General features: G+C 40.6%; 1 protein-coding gene across 1 annotated transcript in view; it reads right to left on the bottom strand.

Moving 5' to 3' along the window:
* The window catches only part of dimt1l (DIM1 dimethyladenosine transferase 1-like), a 73,487-nt gene extending 53,103 nt beyond the window's left edge, over positions 1 to 20,384 (bottom strand). The window contains exons 1-3 of the mRNA XM_084322471.1: positions 20,209 to 20,384; positions 3,485 to 3,558; positions 3,277 to 3,363 (exon numbers count right to left, since the gene is read on the bottom strand). Coding sequence (XP_084178597.1) covers positions 3,277 to 3,363; positions 3,485 to 3,558; positions 20,209 to 20,266 — 219 coding nt within the window. The 5' untranslated portion in view covers positions 20,267 to 20,384. The remainder of the gene's footprint in view (positions 1 to 3,276; positions 3,364 to 3,484; positions 3,559 to 20,208) is intronic.
* Between the last annotated feature and the right edge of the window lie 3,702 nt (positions 20,385 to 24,086).

The raw sequence follows: 24,086 nt of genomic DNA on the forward strand, positions 1-24,086 counted from the left end.
ACTCCTCCTCATCATCATCGGTGATGACATGCGTGTTGCCTTGTCAAAGATCTCTAGGGCTGACCCCTATTAGTCTATTAGTCGACTAATCGGTCGAAAGGAGCCGTAGTCGACTGGCCAACCTCTTAGTCGAATATATAAAAAAAGATCGAATATATAAAAAAAGATATATATATATTTATAATATTTTTTGTATCATTCTTTCCAAAAGAAAAGAGGCCTAGAAGCGTGGCTAAGGCTAATGGCACGCATACAAGAGGCTAACTGCCTACGAAAACAGGCACAGAGGCAATGAAAGAGGATTTCACCCATCTAATGAACACACTAGACTAGACAAATATCAAGATGTATCCATCAGTGGACCAATTGCATGCTTTTTCAGAGGACAAGAAGCCTTCAGTCGACTCCTTCAGACATTAAGCACCCCTCCACAGCCCAAATGGAATGATACAAATTTAAAAAAAATACAAAATTAATTTTTTTTTTTTTTTAAATATTATACTATTTTTTTTTTTTTTTTTTTTGGCCAATAGTCGACTAACGGCAAATTTTGGCCAATCATAGTCGATCATCCAAATCCTTAGTCGGGAACAGTCCTAAAGATCTACCAACGTATTGACCGTATTATTAGCCAACAGCAGCTAGAAATGTCCAGAATTTATATTTTTTGAGAAATGGTAACTTGGTGATCCTTTTCTGTATTTAAAAAAAAATACATGATTTTCAGTTTTTGAGAAATGGTCACACTTATCCAAATATGCTATTTTTATGGAAAAGTGTGCAGCTGCTACAGATAGCACTTTAGTGATAATTTTCTGTAATTTTATTTAAAGAAATATGCTATTTGATTTACTACTACAAGCAGTGTAATGTCAAGAGTACTAAGCCATTTAGACCTGAAACACCTGTTAATAATGCATTATATAGCCTGCATATACACACACAATTTGTTTCCCGGTTTCTTAAATAAACATTATTTTGAAAGCAAGCACTTTTGTCATCATTGTAGCAAAAAAAACAGGACCGGAAAAGTCTTTATCGTATGTAGGGGTGCCCTGGAATATTTTATTGAACACAGGGGTGCCTTGGCAGCAGAAAGGTTGAGACTACACTACTAGGTCTACACAGAGGACCTACAGACTGACCACAGCTCTTTCATTGCCCGTCAATGTGTGGCTCTTCCATCCATTAAAAAAAATGTAAAACATATTTTATTTTTTTTATAAATCTTTTTTTGTATGCACTCATTCCATAAGGACGTAGAATAAACATTTACAGATTTTTTTTTTTAATAGTCCATTTGCATGTTCTTGGTATCTGAATCTAGGGACATCTATGGATCTCAGGGAATGTATTCCCAGTGTCAGAAATAGTGTGTCTGTTACTAGCCTAGGCTTGAGTAAATTGTAATGAACCAAAGGAGAATATCAATTATATTTAAAAACATTTTTTTTATCTTTGACTGTGAATAACACCATGCTAAAATTTACCTTTACCAGACTTGAAAAATCTAAGCAAATGAATAAAGGGAAGATGATTAAACAGGTTTTGTAGATACAGTACTGAATTCTGCCATCTTTTTTATAATGTAAATTTCTCCAACATTTTTTCATCATATTGCAACACCGTTTTTGCTAGACGTTCACAGAAAGGTAGAGAAATTAACTGCGTTCTGTTTTATGGCAATAACGTTCAGGTTTGTGGGAGATAATCCCAAAAAATAAGAGAAATAAAAAAGTAAATCCAGAAGTCAGATGATTGACAGGGGCTGGCGTGAACTGGGTAGGGTAGTTTTTCGAAATTCGAAAGCCCAGAGTCTCTTCCTTCAAAAGACTACACTCACATTTGGCTGCTCCACTTCCTCCTGTCAATATGCGCCGGTTTCCGACTCAATGCCCTGAGATTTCTATAATATTATATTTCACTAATAACAGTTAAAATCATTGGTAAACAAACATAATGCTGAAAATATACACTTTTACTGTATATTTCGGGCATAAGAGGTTAACCCTGTGAGGCCCAAATTAAAAAGACATTAGCAACTTCAGAGGGTGGGACATATAAACACATTTACTATCAAATAGCATTGTGAGGCTGAACAACAGGACCAATTGACTATACATATTATTACATACATTTTTTTAAATAAACATTTACAGACTTTTTTTTTATGGCTAAACGTGATTTTGTAATTTTGCAACCGTGGGTCTCACAGGGTACTTTTAACCCTGTGAGGCCCAAATAAAAAAGACATTAGCAACTTCAGAGGCCAGAGGGTGAGACCATAAACACATGAAGGGTGCCGTGACTGAAAAAAAAGGTTGAGAAACGCTGGTATATGGTGTGGCTCTTTGTGGTACCACAGTAATTTTTGTGGCTCTTAATCTCTGACTGGTTGGCCACCCCTGCACTATAGACTACACCACTAGGTCTACACAGAGGACCTGCAGACTGACCACAGCTCTTTCATTACACTATAGACTACACCACTAGGTCAGACAGTTCCCCCACAATATCAGACCAATAGCTCTGAAGCTTCACACAGGACCAAAAACAATTAATGTAATTTGAATTTCCAATCTCTGTCTTGCATTTAGAGCAAAGTGGGGACGCGCTGGTATCCATTTTACTTTTGAGAGCAGGAGTTATATGTATGCAGTGTAATATTCTAAATTGAATAGATTTAGTACTGCCTGTTTTTAAAGTTGTAATGAAGATTGATTTATATGAAAACCGATTTATGTATAATAAAAAGAAATGTGTTGAAAATTCGGCGATAATTCAGAATTCCGCGTTTATATCTCAATTCCGTGAAAACCTCTGCGATCGCAGATTCCATAGGGCCCTAGTCTACACCCTCCTCAGACCGACAGTAGGGCAAGGGAATTGGCAATTTGGCATACTGACAAAATATATATACCGTCATACACTTTTACTATTATGTAGACTATTCTGTTTTGTGTTTACATGTGATGTATTGTATATTGTATACATGCACTTTGCACTGTTCTTGTGTGATGTACCGCACATTTTATTGCTGTCTGATATATTGCAAATGTTATTGCTGTCCTCTTGGCCAGGTCTCCCTTGCAAAAGAGATCTCAAGTTCAAGTTTCTTTATTATTTGTCATACAGAAATACAGAATACTTTGCATGAAATGTTTCTTTCTTGTATCTCAATTGGACTTCCTGGTTAAATTAAAAAATATATATATAATATATCCGTATAATGTTGGGGGTTGGGATCACAGACAGCATCACTACACACATGCTCACCTTCTTGGCTTTCTCCAGGAGTTTAACCGTCATGTTACCCGTACCAGGCCCCACCTCCAGCACCACGTCTGTAGGCCTGAGAGCAGCCTGCAAACACACCACCATGTCAGGTCAGGAGCTGGGTCAGGAGGGCACCGTTACAAGTCATTTAATAATAATGAATGTGTGTTTATTCCTATGGGCGTTTCCACCCCGGTTATCAGCTGACCTTTTCAATGATTCCGTTGACGACCAGAGGGTTCTTCAAGATGTGTTGTCCAATGCCCGTGTTGAACATGATCCCTGCAATACAGGCATTCGGGAATTGGACTTCTGAGTGCATGACGTTACAAGTAGGGGTGCACAATATTGATTTTTTTACCCCGATATCGATACCGATAACTTTCTGCTCCTCAAGGTCGATATATATATATTTATTGTATTATAATTTTATTTTTTTATGTATATTCCTGTAGTTTTGACCTAACCAGATTTATCATGACATGAGCGTTACTACTATGAACAAAACAAAGCCAAGAGAACAGTTTTGACTCTTCAAATAAAGTGACTATATTTATTTTTCCAAATAAATATAATTTGAGTCAATCGCAAAATTCACAATCCGTCAATGTCATTAACAATGTGTTTCCCTAGGCGGTTAGGTGGCCGAGCGGAGATTGCGTTCGTCACCAGCCCCGGAGCTGTGAGCTGGATTCGCCTGTTCGAATCCAGCTCACAGCTCCGGGGTTGTCACCAGCTTGGCTGGCCGTCTGCACTAATACAATTGGCTGTATTAGAGGGTGGGAGAAGCTGGCGGGGTGGGTCCGGGTCGTTGTAAACAGCGACTCCTACAGTTCGGTCGGGGCGCCTGCTAAGCGCGGATAGGACTCGAGGGGGATAGTGTGGTCCTCCCACACGCTACGCCCTCTCGATGAAAATCCGCGCTGCCAGGTGAAAAGAAGCGGTGATTGGCTGGACGTGTGTCGGAGGAAGCACGTCGTGGTAGCCTCCACTCTCCCAGATGATCTGACTGTGGGGGGTAAGTGCGCAGCGACCAGGAAGGGACTGGGAATTGGCATACGACTAACATTGGGATGGGAGAAAATCGGAGGAAAATGGAGGGGGAAAAAGACCAATAAAAAAAAGAAAAAAAAAAACAATGTGTTTCCCTGAACAATGAGTGAACTAAAAACCAACAGGTATTGTGCTTTGTCAGTAGGGATGGGTACCGGTACCTGTGAATCGATATCATACCGGTACTCAACGGTACCTTTTTTCGGTACTTTAGTCTCTAAAAAATCAGTTTAAAAAAAAAGAAAAAAAATCCAAACTTCAAATAACCACATTTTCGACCGTTTTCGGCTTGCCATTGCCCCGACTCAGGGGAGGAAACTTAACTTTTTGGCTTACCGGCCAACTGGCAAAAATAAATCGCTAATTGTGATAATTACTTCTTTGTATGTCTTCGTCTAAATTGATTTTCAATCATAGTAATAATCACACCGTGTCTCTACTCTTTAAAATATTTATTAGCATAAAACATTAACACTATGGGTGTCGGCCAGAAATCCGGAAAATGACTGGATTGCCAGCGCTATTTGTCTATGGAGAAATTCCCCTTCTTTGCAGGGCTATAACTTTTTAAATTCTATTGCTACATTGCCATTATTAGGGCCCATTCAAAGTCCTATATGTATTGTTCATTGTGTAGCAACGTTAAACTTTTTCATTCACATATTCATAGTAAAGTATGGTCTAATGTATAAGTATGTTTTCATCTCTTTCTGCAGCTTTCTCCAGAACGTGATATATAGCCCCAAATGCATTATATTGATGATGAAATACAGTTTGATGGCAATCGGGGCGATATAAAAAATTTCAATTGGACGTACTTCTAGAATGATCTACGTATGATCTGATGATGACCGGATGGGCGGGGGATCGTTTATAATTCCGTGGGCAGCGTTATATCATTCATCTAGTGTGGGTGATATGTTCATCATAACAGTTTATATGGAATACGATCAAAAATAACGCTGAATCTTACCGTATCCTCCTCGCGCCGTTGGGCGATGAGCGTGGAACAGTCATTTACCTATTATGGTATGTAGAAATATCGGGTCCATTTCCAGCTTGTATAATAGTATATATGTCCAAATCATGTTGTTTATCGAGTTATTGGCAATCGATCGCTATGTATTGTGTCGAGATCGAGTCCCGGGAGCCAAACAGAGTGCCCGGAAGTAATATGGCCGACCAGCACAACCTCCATAGCACTTCCTGTTTGGCGATTGCGCCGATCGGCCACCAGATGGCGCTCCTGAACCGCCAGAGAGCTCAGTGGGTCCTCCTGGTGGATCTCAGGCCAGCGGAGGGGAAATATGAATCCGATCGCAGATTTTTGAAATATTGATATAAGGACGCTGTACAGCGTCCTCCGGCAACTTGAGCATGGCCGGGAATGACGCTGTACAGCGTTTCCCGGCAGTCAAAGTGTTAATAAGTGTCTCTACTCTTCACAATATTAGCATAAAACATGTATTAATCACACCGTCTCTACTGAAAAGATGAAAGATGCTGGACTGGGTTGGGCAGGGGAAGTTGGGCTGGTCTAGGTTGGACTGGGTTAGGCTGGACTGGCCTGGGCAGTGAAAGAAACAAGCATTTCACTGTAATGTAATAGCTAAATACAACAACTTGAACTTGACTTGTTACATTTGCACTCTGGTTGGATGCCAAACGTATTCTGGTTGTACTGTACTTGTGCTTAGGGCTGGGCGCTATGGCCTAAATATGATATCACTACATTTTCTGACCTTTCGGCGATACACGATACACATCACAATGTTTTTCTTTTTTTCCCCAAACAATTCATTATGAGGCTTACCAAGACAGTATTTGAGTTTGCAAGCTAACATTAAAGACAAAATATTAGGGCTGACCTTCGAATTTTTTTTTTGGCAATCGAAGCTTCGGGGCCGAGCTTCAATTTTAATTCGAAGCTTCGAATTAAAAAAAAAATTATTAATATATATATATATTTTTTTTTTATATAATTTTTTATTTTTTTTTTATCTTATGTTGTGAGACTTGTACAGCACTTGGTAAACTTTGTTGTTTTTAAATGTGCTCTATAAATAAAGTGGATTGGATTAATGAATTAAGTAGCCCCTTTCGTGACTGCCAACACAGTGTGATTTAATTCAAGGTGGATCGCTGTTGTCGTTTGAACAACTTCAGATTTCATGGGAACTACCAATCCCCCAAATCAAGAATGTTTAAGATGAATGAAGTAAGATTTTGATTATTTTAAATATGGCCTGTGTAGACTAGTACCTACTGTACAAGTGCATTGGTTTAGTGCATTTCCTACTTCCGGTTGCTACTGAACGGACATGTTTGTGCGGACCTGTTCTCCCAAACTGGTCAGCAAATGACTGTTTTCATTTTTACGTTATTATTATTATTATTTTGTTTTTTTTGTTTTTGTTTTTTTAAACATTGATCTTAACTGATCACTGACTTTATTGCTTTTATCGTTATATATACCTATGTTTGTGTACAGCACTTTGAGCTACATGACATGTATGAAAGGTGCTTTATAAATACTTACTTACTTACCGTAATTCCTCTAATAGTAACCGGGTCTCAAATACAAGCCGGGTCTCTATTAATGGCCGGGTGCGCTCTTGAGCTAAGCAATTATAAGCCGGCCTCCTAATACAAGCCGGGTTACTAATATACTGAGCTGCATACTGAGCTAGTTACTTGATTTCACTTTGAAAACGTTGAAATGACCAGTGACCACCTGTAATTGCACTGTTTACTATTTCATACAGTACTTGGTTTCAATAAATGAACCCAGTACATTTTACTGGGTTCAAACTGACACAAAATGTTGATTTATTCATTATGATCAGTTTGAAAATTTGAAATATAGGCCTCCCTCTTATACAGGCCTCCTCCTAATACAAGCCTGGTACCCGCTACAGTTGAAACAAATACAAGCCGGGGTTACTATTAGAGGAATTACGGTACTTACTTACTAAACTATGCACAGAATTATGTCAGTCTACAAGGTCCGGATTCTACATGGTCCGGCAATGTAGACCTTGTAGACTCCACTACAGACCAATTATCAGTGAATGTTCATGCATTTTTAAGAAGGGCTACTTCCACAAAAAAACAAAGAACTCACCAAAACATCTCAGTAGCACCTTATCTAAATGTTCTATTTCATATATGGAGATTCATATTTATTTATGTATTGCATGCATTTCTACATTTTATTTCCTATTTTGTTTATTCATCCCAGTATCTTTCTTTCTTATGTGTGGAATTCTACAAGGCATTTACATTCACATTTAGTCATTTAGCTGACGCTTTTATCCAAAGCGACTTACAAGTTCTGTACGACAGGTCACCAGGAAGGATACAACTCTTATCAGCTGAGTAACAATATTCATCAAAGTGTTGCGTGTTACAGTGTAGGTTAGTTTATTAGGGCAAGTGCATGACAGTAAGGTTAGTTAGGGTTAGATTTTTTTAATTTTATTTTTTTAATTTTATTTCAGATAATGGTTGAAGAAGTGCGTCTTTAGTCGACGGCGAAATATTGGATGGGATTCGGCTGTCCTAACTGGGGTGGGTAGTTCATTCCACCATTGTGGGGCAAGGACTGAGAATAGGCGTGTAGGTGGTGTATATGTGTTTGAGGATGATATCCTTCAAACAGGCAATAGTGATGATATAATTTGGGCAGTGCTGAGCTGGGTTACTTTCCTCCAGTGTATTTGTCCCCCGGCCCCACCCAATGGCCCCATGCACACACACACAGAAGTAAAAATAAAAATAAAATAAAATGTTCGAAGCTTGTGCCATCGAACAAAGCTTCGAAGCTTCGAAGTATTTAAGACAGCCCTACAAAATACCCATGCATTTAGCATTTTTATATTATATATTAGATTTAGATTATTGGATTATTAGATTATATATTGCATATATTTAGCAATGAGATATTATATGATTTAGATATGAAATATGATGAATTGAAAATGGGGGACCCTGATGTAAACAAGACGAAAGTCTTTCTCTGGTCTGCATTGTATGTATTGAGCTGTACTGTACTCATTCTGCAATCTGTTAATAAAGTTTTCAATCAATCAATCAATCAATAAATAGCATTTTAGCATTTTTATGAAACTACTGTATATTTGTATGTCTCTAAATGTTTTGATTAATTGAAAATAGAGGACCCTTATGTAAAAAAGCCGAAAGTCTTTTTCTGGTCTTCATCCTCCAGTCCACTGTTGTTGTATTGAGCTGTACTGTATTGTACCCATTCTGCAATCTGTTAAAGTTTTCATTCATTCATTCATTCAGACGGCAACAGAATAATTTTGATTGACAGTCGATTCTGCCAATTACGTCACACCGCTTGCACCCGCCCTGCTGTTCTTAGCACCAATCGACAAGCGCGTATTCGTTTTTAACTTCCGGCAAGTCCGCCATTGATCTACACGACAGAAGCACAACAAACCTACCGGAGCTAATAACGAGTAGAATACCTGGGGCCTATTCCCCGTACCTGGTTCAACTAAGTCGATCAAGAGTCCCATTATCCAGATTCAATTAACCCGATGTTTGAATCCGGGATTTTTCTGTTCCTCGAACGCTGATTCAGTCTCGTTCATTTGAACCAGACTTGAGACTCAGGATAATTGCGCGCGGCCGCTTCGGCTGAAAAGACAGCAGGTGTCGATCGCAGAAATCCTGATTTTCTAACGGCATTGATTGATTGATTGATTGATTTAAAACTTTATTAACAGATTGCAGAATGGGTACAATGCAGTACGGCTCAATAGCCTCGCCGACAAGTTAAATGCATAATCTATAGGCTAATTTTAAGTCCCTCATTACCCCAATCAATCAGATTATATTTCTTTAAACGTGCCTGCTGGCAGTAGGCTTATGGATTGAATAATCAAATGAGATCTTGCAAGCGAAAATAATTAGTTCAACTCTTTCAGAATAACGATACGGCTCTCTTATCCATTGATGGATGTATGGTGGATGTTTTATTTATCTGGCACCGTGGTCTGATGGTTGGTCCTTATGCCTTTCACACGGACGACCCGCGTTCGAATCCCCCCTTTTTCTATTTTTTGTTTTTCTTTTTGCAATGTAAATGCTTCAATTTGGTGCACTTTGAGAGCTATATAAAGAATGACATCCTCAATGCATGTAGATTTATAATATTTTAACTTAAAACTAGGCTACTTTTGCGTATATTCATTAATATTATATTCCAAAAGAATTATATTGGAAACGCGGGGTTTCGAACTAGGGTTGTCCGCTTGACAGGAGTGAGCACTAGCCGTTGCACCACTGTGCCAGACGGGATATATCCATTGTGTATCAGTCAATGGACAAGAGACCCGTGTTTTGAATATTTTTCTTTTGAATGAAGTTTTATCTCTTTATTCTCAAATGCATTAATGTGACGTCAACGGCTCATTCAATTGCTCAAATCCGTCAAACAGCGCATCTCATCAGACATTTTAATCCCAGTTACAATATCACAATAACGTGTGAGTGATGATACAATTCAACAATCCTCAGATTCCTCGTAATTCATAATCCACAAAAACCACAATCCACGCATAGACCAGGGTTTCCGTTAGAATTTTTTTTTGCAGGTCTGAGTGTCCGGTAGATTTCAATCTACCGGACAAATGGGATAAATTCCGGTCAGAGTTTATTGAGCTTAAAAACAATTGATAGGCCTATATAAAGAATGACATCATCAAGGCATTTATAATATTTTAACTTAAAACTAGGCTACTTTTGCGTATATACAGTCATTAATATATTCCAAATAAAATAAGTCCCTCGAGACTTCGTGCTGCTGCCGACTTGAGGTGTCGGTGGGCAGTCTGCCCGACCTTAATAAACAGCAGTCTGTTATAATCACATTTTTATGAGCTAACGAATTCCGTTATATTGGACATTTGTATTAATTATATCAAGCGAAGAACTGAGAAATTTGGCAGAGAGAGACGGCAACATTATCGTGGGTTTGCGCCGTGATGTATATCTCCACCTCCCAACGACTTGGTGCTGCTCATAATGTCCGGTGAAAATAATTCCCTCTAAGCACAATTTGATTATTTGAATTGTATTAAAATAGGCTAAAATTAAATAGCCTATGCAATGAACGAAACAATCATTACATTTGTCGTTGCTTCACCAAGCAGCCGGTCTAATAATGACAACCTGTTGTCAGCGCGAGCTGGCTGCTGCAGGGCTGTACGCTAAGCTTTTTCACTAGGGGCACACTTGCCCCTAAATGAGAAATTTAGGGGCAAACAATATTTTTTAGGGGCACATTTTTAAATAACTATTTTACCATTATAGTAGGGCTGGGCGATATGGCCTCTAAATGATATTGCAATATTTTGACATTTCCTCTAAAGCACTTAAAAATGCTTGATTTAACCCTTTGATGCATACAGTCACGCCAATATGATGATTATAATAAGTCCCTGCAACATATGTTTGCATTATTAAACCATGAAGATGCTTTAAAAAATAATTTAATGAAAATGTACTAAGAGTAGTCTACTGACACACTAATAAAAATAATTATTTACATCTAAGACAATTTATATAAAAACTCTTGGGTGCCTTTTACACAGTACTGTGTTTTCTATCCACTTTAGCCAAACACACACACACATATATATATATATATACAGTAACACACACACTACTGTGAGAAAATAATAATCACACAGACTTAATGATTTTAGAATATTTCAGATAATGAAATTAAATGTTTATATCATCAACTATCCAGTTAGTATTTATACTGTGTGTAACATTTGGCTACTTTAAATTATTGAATGTAGAGAGAGAGAGAGAGAGAGAGAGAGAGGAGAGAGAGAGAGAGAGAGAGAGAGAGAGAGAGAGAGAGAGAGAGGGAGAGAGAGAGAGAGAGAGAGAGAGAGAGAGAGAGAGGGAGGGGGAGGGAGGGAGGGAGAGAGAGGGAGAGAGAGAGAGGGAGAGAGAGGGAGAGAGAGAGAGGGAGAGAGAGAGAGGGAGAGAGAGAGAGAGAGAGAGAGAGAGAGAGACCATTCGCGTTTTGATAGTCTAAGCTGCCGTAGGTGATGACGTCACTCTCGAATGTAAACAGGAAGAGATGGAGACACACGGAGATGGCAATTCAATGATATACAGAAATGAATAACTAGAGCTGCCGCGGTATCGGTATTACCGCGGTATCGCTGTTACATCATGCCCACCGCAGCGTTGGGCTGAATACCGGCATCACCGCTGTTTTTTTATTATATTATTATTATTATTACGCTCTCGTTGGTCTTGCAGCTCTGCAGATATACCCTACTTCTCTGTCGAGATTCCAAGCGACCCTATTGGGTACCAGAAAAGTCACATGAAACACTGCAGACCACTGATTGGTCAGAAGAGATACGCGTCACATGCTGAAGCATCTTGCAGTGCTTTTACTTCCTGAATCTCAGCCATGAGCCATTGATCAGAGCTCAGTCACAACACGGCTAATAGTACGTTAGCTCCCACCGGAGACCGGAGTGGATTACCGACGCCGTCGCTCCTCAGGGAACGAGGCATAATGATTTTACTGCAACGAAATGTTATAATAAAAGCCCTTCGTTCTATACACTTGTCTGATTGAAAACTTTATTAACAGACCGCAGAATGGGTACAACTCGGCACGCTCTGAGCAAAGAAAGGAACTTAGATATTAATTGAGTAACGCTTGCCTTGCTATGGTCCGGTAAATACGAACGTGTAACTATACTAACGTTAATGCCACAAATCGAATGCCTTTGTAATCATAAGTAGTAACGTTATAATAATAAGAAGAAGAAAGGGTCGGGGGGGTAACCGGCGGGCGCGCCGCTACCACCCCTGCTCGCGACACCGAGGGGAGACTTCGAATCCGTGTTTCACTTTTAATAACGAATGCGTGCATGCCGAATCCCAAACAATATTCATGCTCTAAAGATAGACATTTAGACTAGAGGCAGGCTATATGCTATAAAGAGTAGACTACAAAAAAAATGCATTCAAACTTTTTTTTTGTGTGTGTGTGTGTGTGCGGTAAAAACCGCGGCGGTAGGAAATATTTTGCAAATGTGTGCGGTAAGGGAAACATCAATACCGCGGCAGCTCTACGAATAACCAATAAATATGAAGTTATGTTTAAACTTCTGTTGTCAAGCGTTGTATATATATATATAATATAACCCACCCCCTTTCCTCACGAATGGAACTAGTCTTGTGGAGTCCGCTTTGACCGTTTTCCAGGGTTAGCAGAGATCGCTAGTTAGCTTAGCATAATCCTAATGGTAACCTTGGTTAGAAGCTACCGTTAGCTCATTGCTCGTGTCAATTAAATTGCATGTTATTAAAGGTCCGCGCTGGTCTGTCTAATGAAATTACAACCGCAACATTATATTGCACTGTACAGCCCTGGTTGTAGGCTAATGTTTTACTACAATTTGTATGGATTAATTTAGGAGTGAAATGCGAATGAAGGGTTGAAATTACCACTCGCAAGCTTGCCCCCAGATATTATTTTAAACTCGCACGGACCAAATTAGGGGGCAATTTGCGATCATATCATCGCAGTGTACAGGCCTGTGCTGATATATTTACGTGAAGCATGGAGCGGAGCAGCGGTGTCAGCAGCGCCCCCACCCAACAGCTGAATTGCCAATGGCTGAATTGGAGTACTGCACCCTGCCAAGCCATGCTTCTCGCAAATATATCAGCAGCCAGCTCGCGCTGACAGCAGGATGTCATTATTAGACCGGCTGCTTGGTGAAGCAACGACAAACGTAATGATTGTTTCGTTCATCGCATAGGCTATTTAATTTTAGCCTATTTTAATACAATTCAAATAATCTAATTGTGTTTAGAGGGAATTATTTTCACCGGACATTATGACCGGAGAGATTAAATATGTCGGACTTCAACAGATTTTGCCGGTCAAATACCGGTAATTACCGGCTAACGGAAACGCTGGCATAGACACTTCAATTTTATGCTTGAATGAAACACAATCCGGGCGCTCCGTTAAGCAAATCTACAGCGGAGAATATATGAAACTAATCAGAGCCAAACGGCCGGTTTCATTCATTCAAAATATCCCCGCGGGATTCACATTTGCAATGCGCCGTTATTAAAATAACCACATGCAGCGTGTATCGCGACTCCGAGCGCCGTATATGACGTGCATTATTTTATTTAGGACAAAGTAAATCTATAGGCTGAATATGATTTATTATCAGCATTTTGTTCTATTATTATACATTTCAAAAGCCCCCTCTAGGAAAACGAAGCACAAAAACATAATTTAGAATGGTATAATGGGATCTAGACTGTGAGAAATATTTCAGGAAGCGAGCTGGCATTTCTTTGCGAGGGCGTGGCCATGCAGGTTATCCAGCTAACTGAACTTAACCCTGCTCCGGACCAGGTTCAAACTTTCTGATCTGTTACCATGGTGATTTAGAAAATCCGACTTCGGGGAACGGAAAGGTCCGGCTTAAGTCAAGCTATGCTGAGAATTATCCAGCTAACTCAGTTAGCCAGGTACGGGGAACGGGGCCCAGCACTCCGCAGGAGTACTAAACGAGGCATAATGATTTTACTGCAACGAATGTTATAATAAAAGCTTTTATATACATTTGTCTGATTGAAAACTTTATTAACACAGAATGCAGAATGGGTACAATTCAGTACGTGCGAAGGAAGGAACTGAGCTATGAATGACCAACAAAAACAATGCTAGCTATGGTCGGGTAAATACGCTGATGTTATTGAACGTGTAACTATAACGTTAATGCCACAAAACGAATGCCTTTGTTAATCATAAGTAACTTTGATGCAGTAGCGTGTGTGTGGGGGCGGGGTTGTGCAGGTCGCTTGACTGAACCTTTTTACAAAGTTTGAAACTTTGAACGTGTGGACCAGATTGACGCGACACAATCCTCTAACGCGAGGGCAAAACATCACGATATCCACGATACGTTAAAAAAGTGTATCGTTAATGAACTGTACCCGATATTTATATAATATCGTCATATCGCCCAGCCCTACTTGTGCTGTATGATGACAATACATTGGAATCGAATCTCATGTCAACGCTAGGGGTTCAGCAGGTGTATTCTGAATGACAAGTATGACAACATCACCGTTGTGAAGGGCATATGGGCGAGTGGTAGGGATGTCCCGATCCGATCACGTGATCGGCGTCGATCACGTGCTTTTCAGAGGATCGGGGATCGGGAAAAAATAATAATAAAAATCGGCAGTCAAAAAAAGAAAAATTTTATTCAACAAACATGACCATGTCCACGTCTTAAACTCATACGGAGGCCTTAGTTTTGGTTTTAAATTACATATATAATATATATCATCATTAATGTATTTATTGTCACACAGAGCAGAATAATTGTCCACAACAAACACATTCCCCTTTAATTTACACCGTTGCAACAAACACATTCCCTTTTAATTTAGACCGGCTACACGCTACACGCTCCACATCACAACAACAGTACAACACGTCGCTCCCGAAACACGGTTAATATCCACTGACTTGAGCAGCTAGACTTAATGTCAGAGGTTTGGAACTAAGCATTTTAAAATAGAAAGTCAAGCCAGTTGCAATGTTTGCAAGGAGGACAGGCTGGAGGCGAAGTTTTCAGACTAACTTTTCACCTGGAGGATAACGTGACTGAGGATTATCGTCTGCGTTTCAGACCAGAATGGACCATTACGTAAGTCGAACACTGAATGTATACTAATGTGCAAACATATATTGAAACTTTTAATATTTCTCATATGAAGCAGAAGCACATTTCTCAGGGTGAATGTAATAACAAAAGCCTCCGCGCTCGCGCCCCGGACTATAGGCAACAGATGGGCTTGTCTCGCTCTGCCAGTTTCTGACAAATGCGTCAAAATTGATTACTAATGTGAAAGATCGGATCGGAAACGATCGGATCGATAGATATTTAAAATCACATGATCGGGATCGGATCTGGAGCAAAAAAAGGCGATCGGGACATCCCTAGCGAGTGGTGATATGGGGGGAAACCCGGTAATAATTCGGTAATAACCAAATGTCACTCGGCTGCATTTAAGCAAAGCCGCTCAGTATAGTCGTCCACTATGTTGAATGCGCGTTATGGTAGCTTGTTACATGCTAGGTAGCTAGCCGGCTAATGCTGGTTGACTTGAGTGAGTGGAATCGTTAGCCTCACGCCCACTTGTCATTCTCATCCGACTCGAAGGAGACGCGTTGCGTGCTGTTGTTCGCCCCCATGTCAGACCGCACTGATATCCAAAAGCGACGACTCTACATGCAATTATTTTCATCCACGAAGTGTTTTTGTCTGTTTGTCTACGTTGTCAAGCCGGTGACAGGAGTCTGTAGGTCTGCACGCAGTGGTCTATCGGATCCACTTCCCCTAGATGCACGACATCTTCTAGAAAACTAGTGTTCATTGGAGGAGCTTAGAGCACATCTGTACAACGATGATGTTCATTGGTTATGGATTATTATGAGGCGCAAATGGGAGGAATCATAAGGGGGGAGTCAGAGTTCGGCTTGTGCCAGTGAGCGAATCAGCAGATTGCAGAATGATTTTTTTTAGGGATGCACCGAAATTTCGGTGGCCGAAAACGGCCTTTCGGCTTTCGGCCGAAAGAGTTTTTTCACCGAAAATATGTCACAGAAACAGAAACAACCTGTAACCTAACGCGTGTTGTTGTGATGATGTCGCGCTGTCGGGAGTCGCTAGGGATGGGTACCGAATTCGGTACTTTTGAGGTACCGAACCGAAACACGTCGGTACTACCGAGTATCGAATCAAGTAAGAAACCAAAAAAAAATAAAAAATTTTACTTTTTTCTTTTCATGTCAATGTTCACACGCACAATATATGCTTACCTAGGATTTGACTTGATTCAACAACAAAGCAGTCGGAGCAATGACAAGCCGAAAACTGTCGAAATTGTAGTTATTTGAAGTTTGGATTTTTTTTTTTTACGACTGAGGTAGGTAGGTAAATAAAATTTCTTGAGACTAAAGTACCGAAAAAAGGTACCGTTGGGTACCGGTATCGATTCACAGGTACCGGTACCGGTTCAAATGTGAAAGGTACCCATCCCTAGGAGTCGCGCTGTTTCTATGTAAACTCTGCGCGCAACGTGTCCAATAAATGCGTCTTTAACATGCTTTTATATCCTTATTTACTATATGCCCGTCGCGGTTAATCACTGAGTGATCTAATATGCATATTATTCAGAGCGAGAGGGGGGGGGGGATTGTGTTTCTCACATTGACGCTGTCCGTCTGTCGCGCGTCTACTGTGCCGAGTCAAGCGAGAACATTCAGCTGGGGACTAGAAAGGTGCGCTCAGTAGAGCACAGATGTCCGCTGCGCAGCCAGAGAAAAGATGGAATTAATGTACTGTATGCATTCAGAAGTGCTGAATAAATGTTTTATGTTTTATAATAGTGATTATTTATTATTTAAGTTAAGTTAAGTTAAATTGCCATAATCATATATTTTTCCATAATCATAATGTTCCACAACATTGGTAAAAAAAATTCTATTCTATGAATCATTTTCGGCCTTTCGGCTTTCGGCCAACTGTTTTCTATTTTCGGTATCGGTTTCGGCCAAGAATTTCCCATTCGGTGCATCCCTAATTTTTTTGTTTTGTTTTGTTTACTACTCGCCAGTGTGGCGAGTGGTCTTCGTGAATCACTCGCCAAACATAAATAATACTCGCATTTGCCGAGTAAAGTGGCCTAATTTCCTCCCCTGCCCCGACTGCTTTGTTGTTGAATCAAGTCAAATCCTAAGTAAGCATATATTGTGCGTGTGAACGTTGACATGAAAAAAAATAAGTTTAAAAAAAATAAAAGTGTAAAAAAATAAAAAACAACATTTGTATTATCGGAGCTATCAATCATTTTATCGGGATGACATCATAATAGCTGATATCGACACGATAATTATCGTGCATCCCGAGTAGGGCTGGGCGATATTAGGGATGCCCCGATCGATCGGCCACCGATCGCTATCGGCCGATAATCAGTATAAATATGCGATCGGTGATCGGTGATAATGCTTTATTTTCGCCGATCGTCAAAACCGATCTCACTCGCTGCGGCGTCTGCTTCTCCCTCCAGCCCCTCCCATGTAAACACGGGTCTAGTCTAGTGGGATGGGAGGACGGCGTCTCCCTGAGCTAACGTTAGCTGCTACCGTTACAAAATGACCCAGTCAACTATTCACTTTTAGTTTAATACATGATGAGGCATTGTCTAACCGAACGGTATCTAGCCGGCCAGCTACCGATAGCTCCTGATATCAACAAATGCTCCAGCAATAGTCTAGTAGAGACGTGTATGATACTCTGTTAGCTCACGTTAGCGCAAGTTAGTTCACTGTTCAAAACGAATGTCCCATTGAACTAAATAATTCACTGAGGCGCTGTATCAACGTTATATATCCGGCTAGCAGTAGCTACAGATAGCTCCTGATATCAATGTCTTATAACACTGATTCGACGCGTATTCGAGCTGAGGGCTTGCTGAGCACAGTAACGTTATACCAATAGGGTCCAGCTGCAGCGCAGGAGAATCTTGGCCGTAGCTCAAGGCTACTCGAGTCATAGGTCCAGCTGCAGCTCCGGAGAATCCTGGCCGTAGCTGGAGGCTACTAGAGTACACACAGACAGTGTACAAGTCTAATTATATAATATATATATTTAATAAAAAAAATTATAAAAAAAAAATTATATAAAATAATTTAAAAAAAAATGTAATCAAAAACGATCGGATCGGTATCGGCCGATATGGCTCACGACAATCGGTGATCGGTATCGGTGGCAAAAAACGTGATCGGGGCATCCCTAGGCGATATGGCCAAAAACGTTATCGCGATAAAATTATATTCATATAACTCGATATCGATAATTATCGTCGATATAATGTCTGTCAAGTTTAATTAACTTCTTATGCCCGGCGCCGATGGACGGGCTATTAATAGACTTGTTTTGCTGCTGCGAATGTCTCGAGTTGATGTCGTCATCAGTCCGTGCACGTTAGCAGTTAGCCAGAGGAAGCAGTGTATCCCATGACAATGTACTAAATATGACCCTAAAATACTCTGTTCCGCCCCAATACATTGCAACGACGTCCACCGTATACCCCACACTACTATAACCGTGGCCTCAGAATTCACGCCACACACCCACTCGGCACGTAAACTATAAAATAGCGCCGTGCAAGCTAATTATCCTAGCCAGCCAAACTATAAAATAGCGCCGTGCAAGCTAATTATCCTAGCCAGCCATGTTTCCAATGTACTAAATATGACCCTAAAATACTCTGTTCTGCCCCAATACATTGCAACGACGTCCACCGTATACCACACACTACTATAACCGTGGCCTCAGAATTCACGCCACACACCCACTCGGCACGTAAACTATAAAATAGCGCCGTGCAAGCTAATTATCCTAGCCAGCCTTGTTTACTACCCAGAGGTTCAGCGCGGGTCTCCTTCCGCTGTCTGCCATCTCCTTCACTGATTGGTTGTTAGTGCGTGTGCTCATATCCAAGCTTGGAAAATCTATATATCGAAACTTTGCGACCACGTTTCATGTTTATTTCGAGGAAATAATTTATCGCGATAGTTAGCGTTATCGTTTTATCGCCCAGCCCTAATCCCGAGTTATTACGGAAGTGTAGTTCGGTAGAAAAGAGTTCCTACGTTTTGGATGCCATTCCGCAGACATCTCTGGGGCAGATATCTCCCAAACTAAGCAAATCACACGGAAACTATCTGGACGGAAATATATTAGATTCGATTATCATGCTATGATGAATTGAAAATGGGGGACCGGGTCCCTGATGTAAACAAGACAAAAGTCTTTCTCTGGTCTGCATCACCTAACAATTGTGTGTATTGAGCCGTACTGTTTTGTACCCATTCTGCAATCTGTTAATAAAATGTTCAATCAATCAATCAATTCAAATGTATTGTCATCATACAGTACAACGAAAATAAGTTTGGCATCCAACCAGAGAGTGCACAGTAAACTTTAAAACTTAGTTTCGTTGTACTGTACGTACGTGCTGTATGATGACATTGACAATACATTTGAATAGAATCTACATTCACTTTAGACACTTTTTAACAACAGAAACATTATACACCATATTTTTATCTATTTATTACAAAAAGATTTGCACTACATCCCTACCTGATTTCGTACTTTAGTTTGTATGTTGTATGTTTTGTATACCGTTTGGTCTTTATTCTTTTTTTTTACTGTATGAACGAAGCACAATATCAGGGGGCTCATACAGAACCAAGCATTTCAATGTAATGTAAATGTCCGTACTGTATGTGACAAAAACAAAACTTGAATCTAAACAGCAAAATACACTGTACTGAACTCACCCCACCTACCCAACCTCCTCCAATGTAGTTTCTTCCCCCTCAAATGTATATACTCTCTTTTCAGACTCCTTTTGTACAAATAAACAGTACTGTATATTTGTAGATCTGGTATACATAAATGTATAGATGTAGCAGTACTGTCTACCTGTATGTCATATATGTTATGATGAATTGAAAATGGGGGACCGTGATGTAAACAAGACCAAAGTCTTTCTCTGGTCTGCATCCCCATAGCAGTTGTGTCAATACACAGAAGGTTAACCCTTTCACTGCGTCAAGATACAGAAGGTTAACCCTTTCACTGCGACAATACAAAGGTTAACCCTTTCACTGCGACAATACACAGAAGGTTAAAAGGCATCTTCAGCCCAAAGTTGACGTTAGCCGTTATTAGCACATTGTTGGAAACGCAGCGTTACCTTGGGTTTTCACCTCTTTGTGCTGCCTGCTTCTCTTCTCAGCCTTGACTTTCGGCATTTTAACGTAATAGTATCACCTTAGATAAACTACAAATTACTGAAAACGTGATAAAAACAACAGTACTAAACTAAAACGTGTCTAGCTGAGATAACAACACGTGTTAGACAGTGGAGAGTCCAATACCGAGTGACGTCATCCGGAAGTACGTTCTTCTTCTTCCAACACTTCCAGTTCTTCCACCGCCCTCTAGTGACAAGACATAGAACTGGACTTCATTCAACTGATTGATTGATTGATTGATTGATTGATTGATTGATTGATTGATTGATTGATTGATTAAAAACGTTAACCTTAACCAACTTCGAAAGAGTCGCCTAAGCTTAACCAGTGATAGAACTAGGCGTTAGGTAGTTTGCAGGCTGTTAGAGGTCGGAAATAGGCGCAGAAACAGGCGTCACACGATTGGCGCAGATGTCACATGACCAGAAACGTCAGTGGCCAATCAGATCGCGGAAAAATGCAAGTTTGTTGGTAAAAGAATAGACGCGGGTGGCGTTTGGACATTTACAGGGGCCAGTTTAGAATTGCAGCCTCCCGTAGGTGCTCTTTGAGAGCGGTTTTGAAGGTGGGTAGTGATTCACATTCCTTTACAGCTGTGGGTAGGGCGTTCCACATAAATGTGGCATAATTGCCAAACGTGTTTAGTCCCTTGTTTGAGCCGAATCTGGGTTGAACATGATTTGTGGAACTCCCTCTGGTGGTGTGGTCGTGGTATTCACTGACCTTTGGGAAGTATTTCGACATGTACATGTTGTAAAGGCCATATGAGTGTTTTGGTTATTAATATTATTATTATTTTGGTTAGAATAGTGTCTTATTTATGTTTGAACACTAGAGGGCTCACCGCCTCCATTATAGCCCCTCTTCTATAAATAGCCTAGCTAATTACTGTAATCCCATGCACCTGTGATGAGGATACATTTTTCTGTCTCACCGTTTGGAACTGACAATGGAGCAATTGACAACTGTTCTGATTTAACCCTTCATTCACCATCATTCACCTTTGGACAACAATAAACCCTGTAAACAGCAGCAACTTGGGACATTCCATATTTACATCACAAACTTTGGGACTGAGTAGATAATTAATTGCGGGTGCATCATGGACGCTTGTCGATTCATTGGGGAGCGACAAGCGGCCACTACAAAGTAGAAAAATTCCTCATGGAAGAAGGACGTGTGCTGAGTGAGTACAAAGCTGGAAAAACTCCTCACGAAAGAAGGACATGTGTGAGAATTCCCTCATGAAACATGATAAAAAGGATGTGAGTATAAGTATAGGACAACTTTCCTCACAAAAGAAAGCGAGGTAAGAAGATTTGAAACCTCTGTTATTGGATTACCTGAAATTGAAATGGATAGCGTGAAGAGCTGTAAACGCCTTCCGTGAAGATGGAATTGTTTGGACGCTATGCTGTAATTGCAAATGGGAAAGTGAGTCGGGACATTGTCACATTGCTACATTGTTGCGGTTCCGTGCGAACGCCATGAGGAGGATCCTAACGTCAGACTAATTAATTGTGATATTGTGGATTATGGAACGGACTGGAAGCCGTATTAAATGGAACGGATTGGATGCCGTATTATGTTGAACCATCACAATTAATGTCGTCTGGACGTGTGGAAACGAAATTGTTCGCTTGGACATTGCGGATGTGTGGCAATAAATTCCCAGTTCTATATAGGCCTACATCGGTGAAGAATTGAAGTTTCTTTTTATTGTATTATATTACTGCATTCATAAGCAGAAAGAAAAGGAAACCCACACACCAAGTGAATGCAACGTTCAAACTACAAAGGATAAATAAAAAGAATAAACAAAATGCCTGAAGCCAAGAGGCAAACCCGCAAATCTATGCTAAGAGAGGCTGAAGCTGAAAAGGCACGCTTAATGGTACACCTTGCCAATTTAAAGAAAAAACAAGAGCTTGAGAAACAACAAATATATTTGAGATATGAAACATTGGAATTGGAAAAGCGCGCAGCCAAGCAAGCATCATCGATAAGGGTCTTGACTGAGAGGCGCAACATTGAACCGGCCAATGAATACCATAACAATGATGCTGATAATGTTTTTATTAATCACTGTGTTGATTTCAGCTCCAAGGAGTGCGAGCACAAGATACGTAAACTCCCCCTTGAACTTCACAAGCCGTGGTCGGAGTCGAGAGGAAAGGACAGCGATGAAGAAAAGGACGAGTCGATCCCCATTTATGTCCCCTCCAGCGAGTGGATGATGAAGAGCCACCTGCTGGATCCTTCCCAGAGAGTTCCTCAGAATGAAGGGAACGACGATGGTGAGGATAATAAGGAAGAGGACAATAATGAAGAAGAGGATGACGATTCGATTCCCTTTTATGTTCCCTCCAGGGAGTGGTTGATGAAACATAGCCATGAGGAGGAAGATGAAGAAGAGGACGACGATTTGATCGCATTTTATGTCCCCTCCATTCTGACTGTGCCTCAAGAGGACATCGAAGATGATGATGAGGAGGAGGTGGACGTTGATGAAGATGGGGACGACGATGACTATTCAATCCCACTTTATGTTCCCTCCAGGGTGTGGGTTGAAGGTGACCTGCTGGGTCCTTCCCAGACAGTTCCTCAGAATGAACCAGACGATGAGGAGGACAAGGACGGCGTCGATGATGACGTCGATGGTGAAGAAGAGGACGACAAAGCGATCGCACCTCATGTCCCTTCCAGGGAGTGGATGGTGGAGGGTGACCTGCTGGGTCCTTCCCAGACAGTTCCTCAGAATGAACCAGACGATGAGGAGGAGGACAACGCTGACTGCAGCTCCTCAGAGAATGAAGCAGAGGAAGAGGAAGATGCACATAAGGAAGAAGCTTATCAAGTGAAGCCCATGGAAGCCCATGGTGTTACCGGGGCCGGTGGTGGCCGAACACTTTCGAATGTGCCAGTTTCCAAGAGGAGAAACTACAAAAGACGACAGCGTAAGGAAACCTGGGAAAGAATGGCTGAGACTTCCCGACCGACTTACCGCAGACAGTCCTGATGACCCTGATGGAGTCACAACCAGTAGACATTGGCTATATGCCTATAGAGCTATAGGGCTCTGTTGACCATCGAATAGACATTGGCTATATGGCTGTTGTTTAAAAAAATAAAAAAGAGGCATTATTTCTTTGGCTCATGTATGTAGATCTTGTATGTTTATATTTTAGAACAGTACCCATAATAATGGGACCAGTTGTTGGACCAAAGCCTGACCAACAGCCTAGTGCTTGAAGTACTTTGATATTATGGAAATACCTTGACTGTTACTTGACTCGCTAACTAATTTGTTCTTCCCATGCACAGGGACAACAAGCGAAAACCAGGACCCAGTCAAGCTTATTTGTGTTTGGAATTATGATTTGAAATTGATTATGTCGGTAGCTTCTCCGATATATATATATTTTGTCACTGTTTAGTTTAAGCACAATTAGGCGCCGGTATGTAGAAGAATGGCCAGCTATAATGAACACTCACCTGACCATGATATTTGTTTTATAATTGTGTAGACACAATTAGGGGCCAGTGTAAAGGCCATATGCGTGTTTTGGTTATTAATATTATTTTGGTTAGAATAGTGTATTATTTATGTTTGAACACTAGAGGGCTCACCGCCTCCATTATAGCCCCTCTTCTATAAATAGCCTAGCTAATTACTGTAATCCCATGCACCTGTGATGAGGATACATTTGTCTGTCTCACCGTTTGGAACTGACAATGGAGCAATTGACAACTGTTCTGATTTAACCCTTCATTCACCATCATTCACCTTTGGACAACAATAAACCCTGTAAACAGC

This window comes from Notolepis coatsorum, assembly GCF_963971535.1.
Source record: "Notolepis coatsorum genome assembly, chromosome: 10".
In the NCBI taxonomy this organism is placed as follows: domain Eukaryota; kingdom Metazoa; phylum Chordata; class Actinopteri; order Aulopiformes; family Paralepididae; genus Notolepis; species Notolepis coatsorum.